We start from the raw sequence: 25,584 nt of genomic DNA, 5'->3' as shown, positions 1-25,584 counted from the left end.
GCAAAACACTTGGTGAGGAACTGTTATGATGAGTGACTACCATCAATTTCTTGGGCAGATGCAGTGTGGTTTTAAAGGTTAGGCCTAGTTGTTTTTCAGAAAAATCCATATTCAGAAGAAATTAAAGGAAATTGGGTAGTACTCAGTGCCCCATTAGTGATAGGGTATAGATTGTGTGACCAAAGTGTGAGTTAGTCATTTCTTGCACTTGTAACCAACTTGAGTTCTTAGTTTGTCCATGGATGTTTTGTCTTTGATGACCAAAGTGAGTCACCAAGAAATGAACGGCTGACATCAAAGCACCTCAGTCTTGAAACAAACTTGGTAGTCGGCATACATGGTACTGCAGCCGGATGTATATAACGCCAGTAATTTGCCAAGAGTGGCTTGCTCTTTGTCTTAGACTTTGGCTGGTCCAATTTTGATTTGGCTAATAAAGTACATTTTTTTTCTTCGCCAATATGGTTCAAATGGGACAGTATTTGTTCGGTTAAAACGTAAAAGTCAAGTGTTCAGATTTCTACAAGGTAGTCCTTTCAGTACTGGCAAGTTATTGTATGTAATCAGTGGATGATGCTAATTTCAATGTTATATTTACAATTGTAGGTTAAGATATGAAGACCCAAAGCACATAAGCACTTACAATATTATTATAATCATTGATATCCCTGCCCATTCTGGCTGGTGCATCTTCAATACTACTCTACTGACTCTATTAAAGGCAGAGGAATCACACAGTAGGAGGATTGTAAGAGGTACATTCAATAATACATGTATACCAAGAAAGCTGTACATGTGTACACATGTACAACTTGTATGTGTTGCACCTATAAATGCATATATTGGATATGGAAGAGAGACTCAAATGATACAATTACATACAATGTACATTTGTTGTACAAGTTGCATTAGAAGCTAACATAAGGCTTTATAGCCTCAAAGCTTCACAAATGCTTTGATCTCAAATTGTCCCTTTACTTTTTTTTTCTTCTCATACATACCTTCTCAGCAATGGAGCACTGCTTAGCTGCATGGTTTATGAACAGTGAAGATTTTGGTTTGAGGAGTGAATCTCAGCTAAATTTGCTGTGTCATGTACAACAGTGGTCATGTAGTGTTTCACTGCTCAAATGTTGTAATTCATTTCATTTCATTTGGGCCTAGAGTTACAGTACCTTATGCACACCATGTGTAGGTGAGATGTACCCAACTCCTTCCACAAATCGAGTTTCACAACGAAAACACATGGGGAGTCACCTTTTGATTGCACTTGCGAATTATTCAATTAGTGCAGGGCCTTAGCTGGGTGCGTACTTGAGAAATGCAGTGCAATATCCTGTTTAATCTATCACCAACTCTTGTGGGATTTCCAGCCTGATGTGGAGCTCAGGGATTGTAGGAAAAGGGAGAGTGAGAAAAAAAAAGTGGTTGTGGGAAATGGTTGGTAAAGGAAGGAAATTGTCACTTTAGTTAGAGAGAAGTGGCCATGTGGTTATAAAACTTAGTTTCTTATTTCTGTTGAAAGTGAAAACATGTCATGTTGTCTCTGCTACAAAGGGGAAGACAGTGATTTCATGAAAGGGGAAGTGAGTTGTGAGCCGCATACCTCTGAGGTATATAAACAAGGCAATGCTCTTTGAGTGTGTGGATCAACTTTCATGTAATCTGTAAGTCGTCCAAAGTTATACAGTAGTCTCCACATAACTGGTCACCAAGTGTTACGGAACTCGTTTTGATTTGGTAGGAATTCAATGAATAGGCCTACTTCTTATTTAATGATTTTTGCTCGTGTTGTTGATAAATTGAGTAAAATCTGCTCCGACCAACTGTACGCATAAGCACAGAGTATTACTGGAGAGTAATCTGCCCAAGGAAGTTTCAGTTTAATGGTTTAAAGGGATAGTACAGTATTGGTGGAGATGAGAATTGGGCTTTTAACTTTTTGCGAGATACCTAGAAAACACATGATATAGCACAGAGCATACCATTTTAAGAGGAATTCAAAGTTTATTTGATGAAAATTGGGTTTGGAATGACTGAAACATCCAAAAACAAAGTAAAACAAAGTGATCGTAATAAAGTGTGGGTCCCACACTTTATTAGAATCGCTCTTTTTTGGATATCTCAGCCATTTCAAAACCAATTTTCATCAAATAAATGTTGAATTCCTCATAGAATTACATGCTCTTTCATATTTCATAAGAGGTTTCTCATTATCTCACCAAAAACTGTTAGAAACATGAAATAAGGTCTCAACCAAAACTGTATGATCCCTTTAACAAAAAGACGTTAAAATGTTCCCTGAAATACAAATGCATATTGATTTGTGTTGATTTACATTGTATGATACCCTCAACATCACTTTTGCGGTAAAATGAATATCTAGAAACATTCCTTATATTTTTAACCAATTTTTCTTCAGATTGCTTGGATATATGCCCACAAAAAATCCCTCCAAACCATTATTCCTGTTGTGACCTCATCTGTCAATCATTGCTAAAGTAGTGACGTTTAACAAAAGACACTGGAATGCACCTTCCCCTCGACTCAACATACGTGTAACTTGCATGTTCCCTCGCCATGTCTTTTGTTAGTCACATTAATATCACAGAAACATGCATTCTGTATCCCTTGCAGGGCATGACATTTACTGGTGGCCTGGGGCCCCTAAAAATTTAGGTTGGGCCACCAAATTTCCAAAAAGGCCATCATTTGGTGGTTTGATTAAGCAAAAACGAATTTTGATATATTTCCTTTTATTTTTGGCCACTAAATTTCTTTGTTTGAGCCGCCAAACTTTCAAATTAAAAGATTTGTAGTGGCCCGAACAGACCACAAGAGAAAAATGTTGGTGTCAAACCCTGTCTTGGTAACTTGGGTGGCAGTACATGTACATTGTATTTGAGTCATCCATGCTCCTACATGTACACTGTATGATGCATGAGTATTTTACATGTAATTTGTAATCAAATTATATCTCAAGTAATCTCAAGTATTGCATTTTCATGTCTATGTGTACATGAAAGAGTTAAGAGTTAAAACAACAAGAAAATGGATTGTTGAGGTCATCATATGCTGCATATATTGCTATAGACTACTCAGTTCTCAGTTTGTACATGTAAATAAACTATTTCATTTGTTTCATTTGCTGTACAATAAGTGAGCACATGTGTCCTCTTGGTTCACTTTTTGCCTCCTGCAGAATGGAGCAAAGGATTTCCATACTCTGTCAGCAGAAACCTTTTTATTCTAGAGGGAACACCTTAGCAAATACCGCCATGCAGAGTCTAATACATGTATTACTCTTATGGGACCCAATCTTACCTAGCCCCAGGAAGTCAGCAGAAAATTTGTGGAATTCTGGTACCCAAGACACCTCTAACAAGCTGCAGTCTTTATTTTTCCCCATTTTTTCTTTTTCAAGGGGAAGTGGGGGGGGGGGGGGAGGGGAGGGGAAGATTATGGGTGGGGAATGGAGCTGAAGAGGGGAAGTGGTCTCTTTATGTGTGACTCCAGTAGATGGGGAAGGATGGGGGGGGGGGGGAGGGAGGGGAAGATTATGGGTGGGGAATGGAGCTGAAGAGGGGAAGTGGTCTCTTTATGTGTGACTCCAGTAGATGGGGAAGGGGGGGGGGGGGGGCTTTTAGGAACCTTGGGCAAACAGTGGGGATTTAGTAGGCAAGGCCTGGCTGGTATGTGGGGACAAATGCACTGAATTCAATAAAGAAACAGGAAAAAATAACAACAAATGCAAGCTGTACCTGGTGAGTCCTACAGTAGGCTGGAAGTATTCATCTTTCTTGATGTTTGGCTTGGAGAGCTGGAAGAGGACTTAAAGGACAAGTTCACCTTCATAAACATAAGGATTGAGAAAATGCAACAATATTAGTAGAACACATCAGTGAAAGTTTGAGGAAAATTGGACATTCGATGCAAAAGTTATGAATTTTTAAAATTTTTGTGTTGGAACCGCTGGATGAGGAGACTACTACAGCTTGTGAGTCATACAGTATGCGTACAACAGTATAAAGAAAATGTAAAAGAAAATTCAACATATTTTCACTTTTTTTCACATAATAAAAGAGCACTTGACTTGCCTCTTTCTAAAGGCAGGGGGAATAATATTACCCATAACATTTGTCGGTAACGAGTCAGGGGAATATGTACTTTTTTCAAAAGATGGAATTTTGTGAAATTCTCTTTGTATTTTCCTTATATTGTTGTACGCATGTGACATCTAAGTTATTCATACACTGCAGTAGTCTTCTCATCCAGCGGGTACTGCACAAAAACTTCAAAAATTCATAACTTTTGAACGGATTGTTTGATTTTCCTCAAACTTTCAATGATGTGTTCTACTAATATTGCTACATTCTCTCAATCCTTATGTTTATGAAGGTGAACTTGTCCTTTAATTGATTGTGCTGTATCATGCCCTTAGTTTTGCAAATGATCAGAGGAATGTATTACTTTGTACAATAAACTCCAAGAGGAAGAATCTTATACAGTTGTATTTCACTCATTGGACACTGACGTAAGCTGCAGTAGGTCCTTAAGTATCTGTCATATTATTCAAAGACATGCAACTTTTCTGCTCCATGAAGAAGGTACCATCTTGTATATAATTCTGAGGAATGAGGAAAGTGTTCTTAACTTTTGAAGTTTCCCTCAGAGCTTATAATATGTAGATGGACACATGTTGAATCTTCAGTCAATTCGTACTGGTTGTATCTCTTGACATTGTGTGATGTTGATAAAGTGACCTGAAGAATTATCATTATATTTAACCAATTGATGGTTGTCAGTCCCTTTGTGAAAGTGGAAGCATCCACTTTGAATGGGCAAATGTCATAGAGACCAGACCAACTCAACTGAAGAAACTATGGAAATTTGGGCGATTCCATTCTTGAGGAGGGGCTATGTTCCCTTCACTGGCTTCCATCCTACACTTTCCTCCGTGCCTATGCTTTTGTTCATGTCTCACTGTGCCCCAAGCTGTCCTCAGGATCAGGTATCCAGGGAAGTCGGGATGACCCTTGCATTCCTGACATAACTCAAATTGTCATTTGCATAACTCTCTTGGCGCGTGGGGCCAGTCTTCACAAGGAACTGGTTCGTAGATGACTTCAGACTGCTTTTTAACTCGGACATTACCAGGATGCAGGTACAGTCTGACCTCAGCTGGTTGATCATTACTTCTGTGGATTCCTCTATCATCCAGACAAGACATGGCATGTGATTGTTGTATACAACACAAAAAATTGCTTGCACATACTACGTGATAAGAAAGTTTGGATGTAAATGTTGATTTCCATTCATGATTAATTTGATTTCCACATTGTTTGACTTATCAAACATGCAGATGTCATGTAGATTTTCATGGTAATAGTAAGATGGCAATGCTCTGAGGCTGCCCATTCCCCCAACAAAACTTACTGGAAAGTGTCATGCTTAAAAACATACAAATGTATCTCACTTATTCGACAATACCACTGATACAGATGGCTGCTGGTCCTGCATTGGCTAGCAATATCTGAGGTTGGATGGTACATTTTGTGTACCATATGTGTAAAGGGTGACTTTTTATTATTTTATGTTTTATAATCAAATAATGGATGATGAAAAGTTTGGCAGAGTTAAATAGTATCTGTACTTTATCATTAGTTGAGCCATTAAAGGACAAGTTCACCTTCATAAACATAAGGATTGAGAAAATGCAACAATATTAGTAGAACACATCAGTGAAAGTTTGAGGAAAATTGGACAATCGATGCAAAAGTTATGAATTTTTCAAATTTTTGTCTTGGAACCGCTGGATGAGGAGACTACTACAGCTTGTGAGTCATATGCGTACAACAGTATAAAGAAAATGTAAAAGAAAATTCAACATATTTTCACTTTTTTCGCATAATAAAAGAGCACTTGACTTGCCTCTTTCTAAAGGCAGGGGGAATAATATTACCCATAACATTTGTCGGTAACGAGTCAGGGGAATGTATACTTTTCTCAACAGATGGAATTTTGTGAAATTCTCTTTATATTTTCCTTATATTGTTGTACGCATGTGACATCTAAGTTATTCATACACTGCAGTAGTCTTCTCATCCAGCGGGTACTGCACAAAAACTTCAAAAATTCATAACTTTTGAACGGATTGTCTGATTTTCCTCAAACTTTCAATGATGTGTTCTACTAATATTGCTCCATTCTTTCAATCCTTATGTTTATGAAGGTGAACTTGTCCTTTAATATTCTTGCAGTGACTGCTGCATCTTGCCACATTAAATTTTCTTTCTCAATAGTTTGAGATTTATGGAGAGTCAAGTCTTACCGAAAAAGAAAAGAAGATTTTTATTTTCACTTAGTCGTGGGTGATACTTTATTGAACAAGCAAATTCCTGTTAACAGTTGTTGAACCTCTCCTTTGATACATGTGTATCAAATTATTTTAATCTTACATAATAGCACAGACATACTGGGGTTACTGGCAGCCATGTAAAATTTTGTGACTTAAAAGAATAGTGCACTCTTTCCTCCACGTGACAGCGACTGTTTATAAGAGTTATCAGAAAACTTTTAATACTTAAATGTGAAGAAGGGAATCATTGCTTGACTCGTCATTTTTTTTTTTTGCATTGTACACATTGTAGCTAGAAAGGTATTGAGCTTACATTGTATATAGCCTCAGTTCTGATTTGACAGACTAAAAATGTAGGATTTAATGATTGTCACTCTCATTAGATATGTTCACACGCAGTTGCCAAATTTGAAGTTTTAGGTAAAAAACTTAACTGTCGATGATTAGCTCCACTCATGAATTCACGACGCAGGTTCACACCCGCACCTAAACTTAAAGTTACATCTTACGAGTGAATTCCAGTCGATGATTACGCCGGAAGTGCAGAGTCTTTGCTAGATGACGTTATGCCCATACAAATAGCACAGCTGGAGGTTGACCCGGATGCGAACAAGAAGCAAGGGTCACACTAACTCACAAGCTCACTGATTTAATATTGTGTCCACACACAGCGAAACTACGAGTGGGTACCCCCCGTGGCTCGTGGAGAGAGCGTAAACCCTAAGATGTCTCGTGGTTCTAATCATCGACTAAACTTTAAGATTGCTAACTTTCAAGTGCGTCCACATGGTGCTAAACTACAAGCTAATCATCGCGGGTTAAGTTTTCGACCTAAACTTAAAGTTTAGGAACAGCATGTGAACCCAACTAAAGAGAGTGCTGACTGTCGCCAATTCCAAACAACCCTTTGGATCCTATCAAAACAGGAAGTTTGGAACAGACTTCCCCTTTTCCCTATCTTGTCTGGTGATGTTATGGACATTGCAATCGTGTAATGAGTTTAACATTTCTTGTTGATCCATTCGAGGCAGAAATCCATGTTTTCCATCACAGTGCCTTTTTCTAAGTCCGTCCCAGATTGCATGTGCATGCAAGGTATGAAACTTGGGAGGAGAAAATTGAGAAAAAATGGGTGAGTACAGAAATGTAGTCTATATTATCAGCATACAGTAGCCCTGAAACTTTACATTGTCATTCACCTCCCTGGTCATTCCAAATGAAAGTGTAATCAGATATTCTGAGGGTGTGAGCCTTTCAGAGAATAATTGATACACTGTTTTCTGTAGTTGAATTCCTTTTTTTTTAGAGAGAGAGTGTAGGGCGTCACAATTAAAAAACATATTTGTGCAAGCTTTGCTGTGGCTAACTATGAAAATATGCAATTGCCTGTATAAATCACTTGTCCATCGGGTTGTTTCAGTCACCCTGGGCAAGCTCGCGTGTTACAGTTTGAGTCATGATGGAGAGATGAGCTTTATTCCTGCCAAATGTTGTGTGGATGTCAAAGATACAGTACAGTAGTATTTTTGTTTTCCATACTCGAAAAAAAAAGACTTTCTCTGACAGTAAATTTAATTACCCTTACTAGTGGTCTCAAACAGGTTTGTAAACCCAAATACTCCCTAAGCTCTATCGCTTGTAGCAATCTTTTGTTTTTGAAATACATGTATCTCTTTTTACAGGTGGTTGATGAATACACTGTTCCACTAATTAATACCAAACAATCTTCCCTAGTGCAGTAATAAACATTATTACTCAAATAATACAGGTCATAACAATAGAGTTAAAACATTGACAACAACAATATATGATAGGTACAGGTGTACATTTGGGGATCATAATGTGACTGTAGATAGCAGGTGATTGACAAGTGTTTTTTTTTTAAACCATGTTTATCACAATGAACTTATCGTGTTTTGATTATTCAATATGTGGTTGATGAATGTAACAAATATTTGCATGCAAAGAATGTGTTGCAATGCTTTCTTTGAAAAATAGAAAAAGAAAATACATAGAGAAAAAGCTACAATGTGTTCATTGTAATACACAGAGTTGAGACAATGCTTTAGCCCAACTTCTGAAGCTTGAAAAGTTAATCTTTTATGAAAGATTATAACTTTATACTGGACTTTTTGCATAAATTGATCCATTTCGGAGAATGTGTGAGATATGAAATCATGCTTACGCGTATATCATATACATGTAATATCCTAGTGCCTGCCCCCTAGCCCTTCCACCTGAACAAAGTTTACAACTTCAAAATATTTTGTTTTTCTGTTCTGCAATCATAACCATGAATAGAGAGTGATCACAATCTTAGGATTGTCTATTTCTCTTGTTTGTTCAATCAGTCAAAAGAAATTAGAGTAATTCCTGTACATCTACTGCACCAGAGGTATGTTGTATAGAAATTAGTGCGTCTTGTTTCTGTCTACATCTAATCTCTGGAGACTATCTCTCAGACGCATGATCTTCTTCATCATGTCTCCTTTCTCACATTTTTTTCCCCTTGTCTTTATTTCCTCCTGATGATGTCATTAAAGGAATGGTATACAGTAGAGGTGGAGATGAGAATTGGGCTTTTAACTTTTTGCGAGATACCGAGAAAACACTTGTGAAATAGTACAGAGGGTACCATTTTAAGAGGAATTCAAAGTTTATTTGATGAAAATCAGGTTTGGAATGACTGAAACATCCAAAGACAAAGTAACAAAAACAAAGTGATCGTATTTAAGTGTGGGTCCCACACTTATTAGAATCGCTCTGTTTTGGATATCTCAGCCATTTCAAAACCAATTTTCATCAAGTAAACGTTGAATTCCTCATGGAATTACATGCTCTTTCATATTTCATAGGAGGTTTCTCATTATCTCACAAAAAATGTTAGAAACCTGAAATTAGGTCTCAACCAAAACTATACGATCCCTTTAACCTCAATACATTTGTATCGCACATATTGTAAGTGATAATTTGTGGAAGTGTGCATGTTTCCCAGTTGGAAATGGGGATTGGAACTGGGTAAACGTTCATAGCGATCATTTTGTGGGATTGGAACTGTTCCACTTCTTACCAGTGAAAACAGCACCGGTGTTGGCCCTGCATGGAGGCAAAGTGAGGGTGGGAACAAGCGTTGGTATTTTGGGGTTGGTTGCAATCTGTGGCATCCATGGTGTTTTGTATATGGAAACTTGCCTTTGACATCAGTAGTCTATGTTTTTCAGAATATTTTAGCAATATTGCATTGACACTTTTTGTGGTTTGATGAATTAATGCAAAATGTGATGTTGATACAGCAGCATCTCATGAAGAAAGTAGGGAAAACCTTTTCAAGCCAATCTCTGAAAGTGTTCATCCTTTCTTCAGAAAACAAAGCAACCAGTGATTACTCTGTTGTTTGAAGGAAGAGACTAGAGGAATATCCTATGGCATACATCTTGTATATCATGTTAGTCTATGTCTGATGACAGTTTGTTAACAGTGTACCAAATGATAGTTGGCTCTCAAAATGATGAGAATTCACATGTCTTTGATTTCTTATGTTTGCAGCCAAGAGTTTTATTTGACAAAAAGAAAGACAATCATAAGACAAAGTTTGATAAAAGTAAGGTTTGTAATGCAGACACAGTGTTGCTGTGAATCTGGAAATCGCTCAAGGGTCTAGAGTGTCTGTGAGATAAAGACTGAAGAGGATGCCAGTGTTAATGGAAACCGAGGAGGGTGCAGGGAAAGAGGATGCGACATTTGATTGGACAAAGTGAACTCCAGAGTTTGTTAGAAGGATGAGGTGGTGTCAGTGGTAGTGGTAGTGGTTGTGTGCTAGAGGAGGAGGAGGAGGAGGGAATTCTGGAGTGGGATACCTGATCACGAATATTTTTTTTTCTCTCTCTCTAGCTGTTGAAAAAGTTTGACGTACAGTACATTACGGTGATGGGGGCTGTGTGAATGTACGCTGAGTGGAAAACTGTTGCACTTCTTTTGTCTGCCCAACCAACTAGGTACCTGCCTTCTTGTTTTCTAGTTTTGGTGGTGTTGGGTAGAACTCATCACCCCAGGGTTGCACATCTCATCAGTCCAACTTGGAGTCCATGGTCAGAAGCATCGAGACTCCTTTCTAAGCTAGGAGCAGAGAAGTCTGGCAACTTGAACGAGGCACATAAATGGCTCGCTCCGACCATATGACATCAACTTTGTCTGTGTACAGTTAGATTTGTTTTCAACTTTCCACTACTTGTTCATGTCAGATCAGGTCAGGTGGTATGTGTGTCGAAGTCAAACCTAATTTACTGTGAGGAGTGCCCTCAACTCGTCTCTCGTGCAGGCCATGTAGTCTTGTTCATTGACCAATAGGGTGAAGCCTTCGTGACCTAGGATCTACACGTGGTGAACCACTGAAAGTAGGAATCAACACTGCTGGTGTTACAGCAAACTTTGGTGCCATTCATCAGAGGAAAGTTGATTGTGACAGAGAGGAGAAACTTTCATCCAGGATGGAGACCATGAGCTATTCTCCCTTTTTGACATGCTTCAATGCCTTTCATCTACCTTACCTATCTCCGCCAGGTAAAAACCCCGAGACTTTCATTGCAGTGATTGAAGAATAATACTTTTACAATTAAACTTGGTATTTAAGCTATTTTCTTGATGATGATGATGACGACGATGATGATGATGATGATGATGATGATGATGGCAGTGATGATGGTGGCGATCATGATTATCATTATCGTTATCATTATCATCGTTAAAATGATCACCGTCATCACTGCCATCATCATTGTCATCAATAGGCCCTAGATATCTTTAGACAAAGTGCTTATCATCGTCCATAAACAATGTTAAGCTTAACTGATAGAGATAACCTAGATGGTATAAGGTGGGAAGTCTGTGTAGGTACACTGTAAGGCATAAAAAGGAATACTCTCAACTGAAAATAGTGGCACTTGCATGTATAATGAACAAGGATACAGTATCGTGCCAACCACTTTTACAAGTCCTCATCTACATCTTTCCATATTGGTCATGATTTTACTAGTCAAGTAGTTCAAAGCTCCTTGATTTAGTCCACTCCTGCAGTGATCACTGAATTTGCCATGTACATCTTTGTGCATTGCATCGTGAATACTGTTTTCTCAATTTTTAGCTTTTCAACGTTCAGAAGCCTATCCGCATTAGGCCTACATTGTATACCGTACGTTTAATGTGCCTCACGACACCAGCAATGCAATAAATCCCGCAGAAATTTAGATGTGCTAATATTGTGGTGGTAGGCCAATATGTTTATTAAGTTTACAATTTGCCGTGAGTTTTCGGCCAGTTACAATGTGTGTAGGGCAAACATGTAGGGGGCCTACAGTTATAACTCCCAAGTTTGTGCCATGTTTACACCAGGGGGTCAGCAGTGTGTACAGGATATAATGGCTTTGCATGACTCTGACAGCTAGGATAGTATGATGATAAGTCGTCAGCTGTTAGGCACAACAGACAAGGTTCTAGTGAGTCATTTTTTGTGCTCTTGTTTTCTGCAAAGGAGGGTCACAAAATATTCGGGATGGATTTGATTTTGCCTTCTTTTTATGTGGTCACAGTGTAAAATTTAGCCTAGATAATTTTTTACATTGATCAGTCAAACATGAATAACACGAAGCAAAAAAGAGCCTTTGTGAATGTACATTTTGTAGTTGTACTGCATAATCATACAATGTAAAAGTCTGAATGAGAAGAGAGTTGATTCTGAATTAAAGAAAAAAATGAATTAAAAAAGATAGTTACAGTATAGTCATAGAAGCTACATTTGTATATTCAAAACACCTGATAAGACCTTGGTACAGTGTAAGTGCCATTTTCCCTCATTTCTAGTGCAGACACTTTCAATAAAGAGTCTACAGAGCTCTAGTCTGTACGTTTGAAAGAAGTTTGAAAACATTGCACTCTTACTGCTGTTACAGCTTCTTTTTTTTTTCTTGTTAGCCAAGGAGGGAAAGGATTAACCACTGGAGCAGTGTGCACTGTTTATTAGAAACATGCTTTCCTCAAATCAATATGGGTTATTTATTGAAATATAAGAAAGGAAACCTTAAATCTTGATTGGAAATATCTTGATAATTTGCCAAATTCATGTTAAGGAGCAAAAGATCCCAAATATAAAATGCAATTCATATCTATGCATTATGCAGGGAGGTGTGTTTCACACCTCCGTGCAGTACAATTACATGTTCAAAGTAAATAATAATGCCAGATCTGAAATATAAAATATTGAATGAATTGCTTTGTGTGTGAATTCTTTAATGGGTTGGTACTGTCATGTAGTATAATGTGAAATGTATTTGTTATTTGACATCAATTCCACTATCATGCCATAACAGGAAAGATGATTAGGTAGGCCTACGTGTACCAATAATATATCTTGTGAGATGAACCTGTTCGTAGCATGGTACTGCAGCCATGTGGCGTGATGGAGAGAGAGAGAGAGAGAGACCACAGCGAGAGGGAAAACAGCAGCATGAGGAATACGGAGTGATGCAGACATTACGGCTGTGTGTCGGTATGTAGAAAACACACATTATGGGGCCTGCCATCCAAGGCGTAGTACCTCACCAGCGTGCATAAATTAGTGCTGGTTCATCATAGATAGATATTTGTAGTGTTTTTTTTTTTCTTACCCCCAAAAGATGAGTCATGAGGTGTTCAAATCCAAGCATCTGCCATAGGGTCTTTGGCCAGGAATGCAGGCGGGTATCATCTTTCTCCTCCCCATCCTCATGGGGAGGGGGGGGGGGGGGGGGAGTGGCTGGGGGTGGTTTTGAAGAAGAATAAAGACAAAATGATACAAAACCTTGGGTTTGCATACCAGTTCTTTGTCTGAATACTAGTAGAATGTATTCCATCCTGCCATTACAGCCAATTCTCAGTGTGTTGACTGCAAATTAGTCACCAAATTTCATCAAAAATGGCATTTTATTAACAGGTTATAAGAGGAGATGCCCTCGGGTTAGAGGGTTTGATTACTGGTGGGAATGCTGGTAACTGGCTGGAATGTAGTGTAGGTATTCAGACTAGTCTTGATTTCAGCCACACAGACCACAGCCGAGCTCACTTTTCTAATCCTTCCTCACTGACTATCGACCACTGAATCTGAAATCATTCTCAAGTTGTTCAAAAGGTCACCTCTTGCATTTTGGTAGAATCCTGATGACAACATTGTAGTACTCATTTTACCAAAGGAAGAATGGTTAAAGGGATAGTACAGTTTTGGTGGAGATGAGAATTGGGTTTTTAACTTTTTGCGAGATACCAAGTAAACACTTATGATATAGTACAGATCATACCGTTTTAAGAGGAATTCAAAGTTTATTTGAAGAAAATTGGGTTTGGAATGACTGAAACATCAAAAAACAAAGTAAAACAAAGTGATCATAATAAAGTGTGGGTCCCACACATTATTATAATTGCTCTTTTTTGATATCTCAGCCATTTCAAAACCAATTTTCATCAAATAAACGTTAAATTCCTCATAGAATTACATGCTCTTTCACATTTTATAAGAGGTTTCTCATTATCTCACCAAAAAATGTTAGAAACCTGAAATTAGGTCTCAACCATAACTGTACAATCCCTTTAAAGTCAACTTTCTTTACTGTGTATAAAAAGTGCAATGTCAAAGATGTATGCTGCATGAATGGTACCAAGGTGGCTCCACGTTGTCAGGGAAACAGAACCAGATATGTCTTTTTTTTTTGGGGGGGGGGGTGGGTGAGGATTGAAACAATTGATTCTCTCAGGCCCATGTTCATTGGGAAATGTAGGGATAGTGAACATTGCAGTATTTGACTGAATCCATTCACACTGGAGTGAAACCTGCAATAATACAGATCGGCACTAATGAAATATCACCATGTCATAATGTCCAAATGTAATAAGGCCTAATTGACAGTTTGCTGCCTCTTCCACTGACTTCATACTTGTAATAGCGTAGCCAGCTCACTAGGCATTTTGCATTTGGCTGTGGGGGGCAATCAGAACTTCATATGTAACAATAATGACATTTTGTGTGATTTTTCTTGTCAAGTGTCAATATTTCTCATTTGATCTCACATTCCTTGTTCCTTGTGAAATCATTAAAAAGAAGAATCCTGCAATATTCATGTACTTCTAAATTTGTTTTCATTTATCAGCTTTTCCCACCTCCCTGCATGTATGCATGTACATGTACATCGGTTTAGGCCTACATGTGTGTGTGGTATATGAATTCACAAGTTAATCGTGGAAATCATATCTTTAGCTTCCACCATGCTATCCAAACCTGTTAGGTGCCCATGTTTTGTGCAGTATCGAGCTTTAGGTGGTGGTCTGAAGTATCTGTCATAGCCAATGAATGAGTCATCTTAGCATGGCATACCTGTGTGATATGTATATTATGTATGCACACTTTGTATGAGTGTTACTATATCATCAGGAGGTGGACACAGAGTGTGATAGTCTTAGAATTCAGACTCAATAAAGCGCTGGATAGATGACTGTACCACTGGTGATATTGTGCTGCATATTGAATAGTATTTTTAGGCCCACATGCACTGTCAAATCCATGTGTACACATATGCAGTGTAACTCAGAACCAAAAGGTCGCTTATCCATGCTCATTTATTGTTACATTAATATAATTTAATTGAATTTTAGCCACAATAATGACTGTAATATCAGCAAAATATTATTAGACTATGAATACTGAAAAATGAATAATTCATGAACATGGACATGTTGGAATTTTCCCAGTGGAGTCACTCCCATGTGTACCTACCTCACTGCCAAGGCACAGTATGAATGAAGGAAGCTGATGGATAGGTGACTATTGAATGCTGGACATGCAAGAGCTATGAATTCTGCTGCGATGGTGATGACTTTGATATTGATTATGATATTTTGATTAAAGGGATGACAGCAGTGGCGTTCAACCGAGAAGCCTTGTAGAGGACAGGGAATTCCCTGTGTCACTGAGATGTCTTCATGTGGATGCAACTCATTGGCATAGATGACTACTGTAAACGTGGAAATTTTCGCGGTACATTAATTTTCGCGGATTTCGCGCTACGTTCGGCTAGCGCGAATTCAAAAACGCGCGAATATATCTTTGCAATTTTCTATGCACATTTTGAATGGGCTGAATTGTGTGCGCTTCGTCGATGATACTGCTACGTAGTACAGACATGTTTACGCATATAGCAGTATCATCGCATGCACCGCACGCACCGAGCCCACAGCCGATTGGTGCACTACATCCCCGCGACTACAGTACTAGTATTTCAGTACATGTATCGAGTATAAAAAATACATGTACTACGTAGTTGAGCGCTTGTACTCGCACTCGCGCCGCTCGCTACGTCGCTTATCGTACGCTGGCATAGCAAGCTATAGTCGCAGAGGCTCTGGATGAAAACAGCGACTGTGTATTAACCTGCTGCGGAGCGCGAATTTAAGAACCCGCGAATATGTTTTCAAGCCGTGCAGCGCGAAAAATTAATGTGCGAAAATATTGACGTTTACAGTATCAGAAATTGTGAAGGCAAGGCTACTACCTTTGTACATTAAAACAGCATGAGTGGCAAATTCATCTGTCCATTCAAAGGTACATGTATCTATGTTTGCTAATGCTAGATGCTGTGAAATGGAGATACATGTGGGTTGTAATTCTTTCTCCTATAAAGTTTTACCTTACAGACATTGAGGAAACTGATGTTTCATGGAGTATCATCTTTTTTCTTCTTCCTCTTCTTTGTTTTCCATAGTTGATCAGTCCAGACTATAACCAAACACTTGCATGGTGGCCTTGTGTAATAAGAAATCCATGCTTTATCTACACACAGACTTGGGTGTAATGAGTGCATCATTGACGACACAGTCCCTTGGCATTTTGAGTGAAATTATGCAAGCATGCTCCATGACAAGACTCATTTTGACTGTTCTGTTGACAAAGTCATGAAGTTGGGAAAGTTTTACGTTGGTGCCACCATCTGCGGAATCCCAGCTGCTGTTAATTGGATGTCATCCAAGCATCTCAGTTCTCAAGTGGCCACTATTGGACTGATTTCCTCCTCCAGTGAAGACTGGCTCACAGAGGAAATGTGTTCAGACAGAAACAAGAAGTCCAATCACATAATATGCCATGTCTGATTTCAATTTAGTCTAAATTGAATTGCATCTCTGGTATGTTACCAGTTCTTTGCAACATTCTGAAGTGCTTCCCCTCAGAGATACTAACTCTGTGCTCCAGAAAGTGATGTTCAAAAACTTATAGCAAATTTCAGATGTGTAAGCAGGTTTATCAGTGACTCAAAACTGAGTGATATAAGGGCTTTTTACACTTGTGTTTCTTAACCCCGGACTTTCTCTGACCCAGGACTATCGTTAGTCCCGTACCAATTTTTTCAGCTTTTTACACTCGCCAATTAGTCCCGTACTATCTCTTGTCCGGGGCTAAGGAGAAAACTTACCTTTTTACACTCATATTTCTTAGCCCCGGACTTTCCAAACCACATGAATATTCATAATTACGCTGTGTACTGTATACACGTACACGCACGCACCGGCAGCACTTGATTACCTCGTTTCTGATTGGTCAGTGAGGGTCGGACTTCGCCTCCTTCGCTTAGCCCAGGATTATTTTTTCGTTCTGTTTACACTCACTTGCTTGGCACCGCAATTGCGGTGCTAGCACCGCAATTGCGGTGCTAACCCCTGCTAATTTGCAGGGCCAGTTAGTACCGTACTATCGGTGGGGCTAGCCCACTTTGGCAAAAACGAGTGTAAACAGAAAGTGGGCTAAGGATAGTCCCGTACCAACGGTGGGGCTAAGGCCCCCCCTTAGCCTCACCGTTGGTCCGGGGCTAAGCAAAAATTTACAAGTGTAAAAAGCCCTATAGTAAACTGTTCTTTATGTTGTTCTTGGCATGAATCTTATTCATGGGGGAATTTCAAACTCACAAACAGACTTAGAAAACGGGAAAATCAAGAGTTTTATCACTCTGCCATGCCATAGTGCTTTGTATGTGCAATAGAGTTTGAAGGGGACTCTTTCAAGTCTTTATCTCAGACTAGGCATTGACAAATTTATCCTGTATGTAAAACTTCTTAAACAATAATGTATGTACATCTTGGAAATTATTTCAATAGCTTAAAGGATTATTTGCTTTTGTACTAGTCGACAGTGTTTGACAGAAGGGAATATTTATGTTAGCTTTAGAAAGGCAATGATACCAGTTTGAGAGAAGAAGGGCACTCATCTCATGGTGTTGTTTGTGCCTTTTTGCCTCTCAAGTAACGCGATTTCTGTACACAGGTCAATGATAACCAAATAGATGTACAAACTGAGTCCAAATTGGTCTCTCAAAATGATTCACAAGATTGACACCTTTGAAGTTAATGTTTTTTTGGCAGCCAAAGTTCACTACAGAAGGTGAAGGTCCATACAGCACTCAAGTCGATCTGTATTGAAGGGTTTTGCTTTGTGGAAACTAACAAAGATGTACAACTGTTCCATGTTGTACATGTGATCTGTTCCTTGCACCTCACAGCAGATACCCTTTTCAAGCATTTGTCATTATATGACAGGCATTACCGAGTTGACAAATCGCTGTGAGATATCCAGTATCTGGTACAGATGTGTTTCAGGCGAACAACACTCTATTTGAAACCTGGACAGCCAGGAATATCAGCGAGCAAGATAAGCATGCTTTCACTGGTCTCACGCAACAGAATTACTTGTGTTTCCGCCTCACAAATGTGGCCTCATCTCAGTCGATGATATGAGAGATGAAATGGATGGGAGATCAGAAGCACACACTATATCAAACTTCCTGTATACTCTTCCACATTTATTGCTAAGCTTCCTCCATCTTAGCTCAGATTGGACAAACACGTGCTGGGCCTGGATAGACAGCATCAGACAGAGTAGTAGGGCTTCCTGCTTTATGAGAAATTATTATTGCATTTGATTTGTCGTTTGTGCTGTAGTGTACATTGTAGATGTTGATATGGTAGTGAAGCTTGCGTGCATTGAGGCAATCTTAGTCTAATAAACACTGGACACTGGGGAACTACAATTCCATTCTTTATAAACCATTTGGTCATGTTAAGAACCAATATCATCGTACTCCATATTTAGCTATCAAAAATTATTGCAGACTATGGGATAGAAAACTGCATGTATCGAATCGGGTTTTACTGCACAACAGGTGGATCTGAAATCAAATAATGTAAAGTTAGTGGTAACTGTCTTTCCACCTGTTGGAAATCAACAGTTTGTTTGGTTTTATTGGCTTGGTTTAAATTTTTGTTAGTCCCTGAACAGGATTCAAGTTATATGGCAGATGTGAAAGAAATTCCTACCCAAACATTTGTTATCTATGATGGGTGGAATTTGAGAAAAGTGGATATAGGACCAATGAGATTTTGAGCCTAACAGGATAAATGAAAGAAAAGAGCCAGTGGACTATATGAACACGAGGAAATCACTCTCACGTAGCATCCTATAGGTACCTCTTAGACTAGCTGTCTTATTCAAAATCATAACTTTTCTCAATACGACTCATTTAATTCTGACACTTATGTGGATATTTCCAGTCAGGCTTCCTGAAAATTTCTCTGTTTCATTGTTTCCTTTGTTTGCATTTGTAGATGCTAACTGTGTAGGTATGTGACTACATTCTCAATGGGTATTCCTCTAAATGGATACAAACTGAGTACCCTTGATGAATCTCAAACAGAATTGTAGACAAATTTGTGTCCTATCTCATAGCCATATTCTGGCTTTGTGTAGACTGAATAAATGGTTTGTGCTATTTAGATGCTGGTGGCTGTATTAATAAAGGTCCTGTTTACCTTTGGGAATGTCAGTGATTTTAAAAAATGTCAAGATATGACATTTAATGCATACGTATATGTGTAGGTCTGTTGTACCACAAAACATCCTGTCATATCAAATTTTCGTGATAAAGCCTAAAATATACGGAGATACAGTATGTATCTGTATCTTTCTCAGTAAACCGTAACTGTAGACGGTTTAGTCTGGAAACATTTTATTATAACTATTGTTCACATTTTTTAGGCCTATAACAATGCTTAACATCGATTTTACTGATTCAAATTTTTACAGTGATTGTTTCTATCCCTAACTCACATTTTAAACCATTTTAAAGCACTACTGCTGGGTTTTTGTTTCATCTGCAAATGGTAAATCATGCCTTTAATATGGAAGATTTTGTATGAAGCTGATGTTTGGATCCATGATTGGAGGTGATCTGAAACCTGATAGACAGCCTAGTGGTATTCATGGCTAATGATACTACTCACAATACCCAGTCTCAATAATAAATCTATCTGTCTGTCTGTCTGTCTGTCTTTGTCTAAACATCCCGCCATCTCTCCCTCCAATCGATCTTGGGTTCAAGTTCATGTGGGTGTGAATCAATAACCCGCCATGTCGTGACATTCCAACCATTCCAGCCTTTTGAGAGAAATATGGCAAATAATCTGAAATGAGCCGCATGGGTGTTGACATAAGGACCCAGGCAGTCAGGGGAAGGCATTCAGGTGACTGCTCCCTTCTGAAGAATGGTGGGCTCTCACTGGGGGATCTATTGGGAGTTAAAGGCCGTTTCAAAATATCACGAAACAGCAAAATAAACTGCAATGTTATGCTCTGAATTCGTGCAACACTTTGGAGAAGGTTTGAGAGAAATAACCATCAGGATCATTTTAAAAAATACCCTATGTTTGGAGTCCCTGTTTGAAATAACTTGTTCCAGCTTATATAAAGCACTGTGCAAAAGCAAGGTTCCTCTGCAAGGAGCTACTGTGCATTTTTGATTAAGTGACAAGTCATTCCATTACTGTTGATAGCTTCTTTCATCAAATATCTGATCAGTTTTCAGTATTAGCCCATGCCTGCATTGATAGATTATGTTCAAACTGTTCAGTGTTTTTCCTGTTCAATATCCAGAAAATGCATGTAATCATATAGGCAACCGGATGACCTCTCTGCTTATAGCTGACAGAATTTGCATAGATACACAGTCAAATCTCTCTCGGTACCTGGTTGTGTGCCAACCACCTGTGTCTAGTTATCATGTACAATTTTCTTCATATTGATGGAAAATACCATATTTTGTATCCTTGATCTGTTTTTAGTAAAGCCATCTATTCATTGTAACCAGTAGGCCTAATGGGTAAGATATCCTATAGAGTTATATCAGTGCATACCAAAAAAGAAAAAGAAAAAAGGTGAATACGTAAAAGGAATATCTAATTAAATGCTTACATATTGCAAGATGTCACAAACATTATCTTCCCTTATGCTGAATTTGTTCTAGATTGACAAAGTATGCAATTTGGTACAAGTACTGCTGAAAATTGTCAACCTACGAAAAAAAAAATGCTTAGAATCAACTCATGCCAAAATTACATCAGCTTGAGATTCAATGATTCAAATATAGTAGCTGACAATTTGTACTTTGTTATGAGGAATGTATTACATCACCAATGATCTAATGAGGCAAGGTGGGTGTAAACTTGATTCTTGTGAAAACATCCCGCCTACGGCTAGATGGAATTCTGAAGGGGTGTCAAGTAACTCTTAAAAGTAGTATTTAATAGTCAAAAGGAACAAATGTTTGTTATGACTTTGCATAAACCATTTATCATCGTCAAACAAGGATATACCTGCACAAGGATATCAAGGGTCAGTTTTTCCTTGAATATGAGTCCAAGATGCGGTATGGAATGGAGATCCTACCCCAAAGGTATTAACTTCTTTTAAGGAAATGAAATGGATTTGTTTAAAGAGTGAAACTGGAGGTGTTTAAAGAGTGAAACTGGAGGTTCAGGGTAGATGATATGCCAGCATTCAAATAATAGTCATTTTAAAGTCACCTCAATTGTTCAGTTTAGCTCTTGTTCCAAGCCACTCTTGATTGATGAGTTTTGCGATACATGTCTAATTTCTGGTGTTATGACTTTATCCGAGAAGCAGGATTGAAAACTGGCCATTAGACTTTTCTTGAGATGTAACTAGGCCTGTCTTGATCAGCCCTAAGTTTCAAAATAGTGTGCTATTTTGCGGTTACAAAACTAGCACGATGTCAAAATAGTGCACTATTTGTGCAGTGAAGATGCAAATTAGCTTGCTATTTGATCGGGAAAGTTTCCAAAAAAATCTTAGGCTAGTTCGTGAATTAGCACGCTATTTAGAAGCTACATCAGCCCGAAATTTTCTCGATCCCACCATTAGTAATGATGCCAAGTACGCATGCATCAAATTTCGGGCTAATTTCCCCAAGCGGGCTGTTTCGAGCTGATGAAGACGCACATTTGCAATATCGGACTATATCCTGAAACCGCAAAATATCCCGCAAGGTTGAACTTCGGGCTGATGATGACATACGTACTTGCTGAGTTGTCAGGGTGATGTACACATTGTACAGATGTTTATCAATTATCAGATCGCTTTAGCAAGGGTGAAAAGAAAATTATTTGGGTCCTTTAATCCTAGAGATGTTTATTGTTGAGATGTTTTTGCAAATTTTTATAATGGTCTCTTCAAGGGTGAAGACTTCAAGTGAAATTAGAATGGTACGAGGGAGAGAAGACTCGACTGGCGGTGGTGCTACATCTGTCCGTGTTTTCTGGGGAGAGGAAAATTAAATCAATCCCTGTGCGCCATTCTCGGCATAGTCGGCATAGCAGCGGCCTCACTGCCAGTAGGATGGCGTGGGAAAGTGTCTGCATCAGTAAGGCTTGGTGGTAGGAGAGGACGGACCGGAGGAAGAGATGATGAGAGAGGAGGAGTCCAGGAAGAGACAGGTTGATCCCTACCGGTGTCCAGTCCCAGACCCAAGATGGACGGAAAACACGAAGAATGCACAAACATCACAATTTCAATGTCACATGTTGTCTGAGTTGTTTTGGCTCAGGACCTAGTCAGTTTCTTCTTTTTCCATCGTAATTATGGATGATGGCTGGCATGCCGGAAGAAAGGAGAAATCAAAATTGTGCATGTGTTGCTTGGCAGGGTGCAAAGCTAACAAATGTGTGATCGTCTCACAACACAGTGGTCCAGTAAATAATGAATATTTTGATGAACTGTTGATCAGTGTAAAACAAAGAGGTGGCAAAGACCAGCAATGTAATCAACAAGTGGTTTGCACAAACTGGCTACTCGACCTCATATGTGGTGGCAAAGACCAGCAACTCAATCAACATGTGGTTGTGCAGGGTCCCTCTTCATGAAACTTGTTATCAGTGACAACTGCCATATTTCTATGACAGATTTGCTCTTAAGTAATCAGATGCAAGGATTTCAGTAGCTTATAACAACTGTGACAACTTGTCACTGGTAACAAATTTTATGAAACGGGGCCCAGACCACCACCTCTGTCACTGCATTGTCGCAGATAATGGATGGTTAGAACTGGTAAAAAAGTCTTCCAAACTTGCAAAAGTAAAGTTTGCATCAATAAAGACCACTTTGCATTGCAGGCATCAGAACAACAGTACGGTACTGGATGAAGAGGACAGTAACCCCTTTTCTATGTGCAGGCATTTTGTTGTTGTTGTTGCCATTGCTTATTTCCATGAAAGAAAACAAAAAAGATACATAATGCTCAAAAAGGTCCCTAGTCATAGTCAGTTAACTGACCCCTTGTAAATGGGATTGATGATGGTCTAGGTGGGCATGCACAGTGACAAAGCACTGAGTCAGAGCTAAGGTATGGCGTTTGGGGATTATGATCAGTGGTCAGTAAGGTATGCAGGATGCCTTCAAGTTGTATGTCCTGTGAATAAACGGAGGTCACGTTTCAGTCAAATAGGGCTAGCTCACAGAATAGCTGAGTTTCGTGAGGTATTCATCTTCAAAGATGTTTACTAAATAAGGCGACCCTTAGTACTGGTTCTTTGTACACTGGTTTCCTGTTGCTGAAGTTCTCGCTATCTTGTGATCACCTGAAAATCACTAAAACACAAAGAAGATGAACAAATACAGCACAACAAACTGACTCAAAACAGGATGATTTTTCAGAGCCCGGCAAGCACACCTTCCCACCAATTATAATCAAAGTCTTTGTCTTTGCTTTGTTTCTAGATATGGGCTATCCCAGGGGGACTAGATCAGAGTCACCTAAGGAGCTACCATCTCGTATCAACAGACAAAGGCGGAGCTCGGAGCGTCGGGAGGGACCCCTAGGGGTGAAGTGTGATGACGACCACAACCACAAGGCGACGAGCACAGCGACCACGTCAACGAGATGTGCCAGCACTCAGACGTGAGTGAAGTTCCCTCTCTACCATCCTTTCATTACTCACCCTCACCCCGTCTCTCTACTCCTCCTCTTTAAAGGACTGAGAACTGAAGAATTGCAAAGAAAGTCATATTCTAAGGGAGAGCAAAGGAATATTACAAATCAGCGGCATTTGCTTGATGAGACAATATTGCATTAAAGTTAGTATCAAAAGGACAATGAAATGTACATGTATGATGTCCAGCTATGGGACTAATTCAGTAACTTTCCAATTAATGGTGCATGTATCGTACCATATTGGTGTTCTATGGTTCTTACCAAAAAGTTCTTCACCCTTGATTCTTAAAGATATCTTAATACCTACTACCTCACTCTAGCCTTGGCAAAATACCAGCCATACTCCAATTCAGTGCATACCAGCTTGTCTTGAGAGCTGGGAAACAATAATGTGTGATGATATTCATACATACTTTACAAAGTAAGATTTGTCCCTCTTGTTCTTCATATCTAAAACATTGAAATATCATATGCGTGCAAATATTCTAACAACAACCCGATAATTCATTGAGATCAGTCTGACATAAGCTTGTTGACATTAATTCTGATGATAAAATTTCAAAGTAATACTTGGCAAGTAACATGTTGCAGTATTGGATTAGCATGCATAAATACACTATGACCTCCATACATTCATTCCTGTTTTTGGAATACTGTTGAGAAATAGGTTTGATCTCCCTTCCAAATCAAATTAATCAGACCAGTCCATACTTGCTTCGTACTCTGCATTCAGCATTTTCAAATTAAAAGTATCTACAATACCAGTCTACCACCTACGCCATTTCAGCCATTCACATGATTTCCAAAGCACATGTTGAAATAGGAGTTCTCATGTCTGGTATGGTTTCAAAACTGAGACTCTGACCCCTGTTAAGAGATAATGATCCCTCATTCTACTCACAAGAAAAAGGAGAGAAAAAGGAATCATCAAATCTTGTTGACACAGTTCTATGGATAAGCCACATTCCTGACATATTCCACCTGATAGAGGTAGCCCCCTTTCACACCCAAACAATAAACTTGATGAAAACTGTAGGGTGCCTGGTACAGTTTGTCACAAAAGAAATAATTTCGTGGCTTCCGCACTACACCAGCACTTGGAAGAAGCAGGCTCTTGTCTTTTGGTGCTATATCACAAAATAGTATACTCTGCTGATTTGCATTTATGAAGAATTTTGTATCTTGACGTATGACACTGAATGAAAAAATAGTATGATTTTATGAGGTCTTCATGTTCTGCACCTATTAGATGTAAACAGAAGATATGGCATTAATTACATAGATATCTCACAACAAGAGCAATAACCGCTTCTGAGATAGTTTGATCGTGGACCCTACGTCCATGGTTTGATAAATTTTACTGTCGTCATTGTCAATAAAATGTGCATTCTTCTATGTTCATGTGGCATTCCACCTGTTGATGAAAAGAGATATTATTTCATGCCACACTCAATAGATAATAGAAATTGTGATTTTGAATTCAGGACCTTGAAAGGCCTTTGCTGAGCTCCACTGTTCCCACATTGTAGATTTCTTTTGGATTCAGACAAAAGCTGGAATGTTTGGAATTAGGTTTAACCATGGAGCTAGCTACAACGAAATAGCTCCATAGTGTGAATTGACGAGTGTTACTGGCAGCTGCATACTTTGGTCTCAGTGTAATGCTTCTATGCTCACCTGACCCTTTGCCAAATAGTGGTCTTTCCTGTGGATTCCTAGTGGGCTTGACCCTTCTGGTATTAGTGGCATGGATTACTGATCATTACATCTGTTGACATGTTTCTCTTCTTTATTTCATATTTTTTCTCCCTTTTTTTTTTTTTTTTTTTTTGCTCTCATTTCCCTTTCTTGTCAACACAATTGCATTATTACTTTGCTTTTGAC

General features: G+C 38.8%; 1 protein-coding gene across 1 annotated transcript in view; it reads left to right on the top strand.

Annotated features, from left to right (window-relative positions):
* The window catches only part of LOC139708910 (transcription cofactor vestigial-like protein 4), a 31,947-nt gene that overhangs the window by 3,455 nt on the left and 2,908 nt on the right, over positions 1–25,584 (top strand). The window contains exon 2 of the mRNA XM_071620874.1: positions 23,487–23,667. Coding sequence (XP_071476975.1) covers positions 23,487–23,667 — 181 coding nt within the window. The remainder of the gene's footprint in view (positions 1–23,486; positions 23,668–25,584) is intronic.

Source organism: Diadema antillarum, unplaced genomic scaffold, assembly GCF_040938485.1.
Source record: "Diadema antillarum isolate AM-2024a unplaced genomic scaffold, OU_Dant_1.0 seq00001386_RagTag, whole genome shotgun sequence".
Classification (NCBI taxonomy): domain Eukaryota; kingdom Metazoa; phylum Echinodermata; class Echinoidea; order Diadematoida; family Diadematidae; genus Diadema; species Diadema antillarum.
Note: the sequence above shows the minus strand (reverse complement) of the source record. Positions and strands in the feature narration are given on the sequence as shown.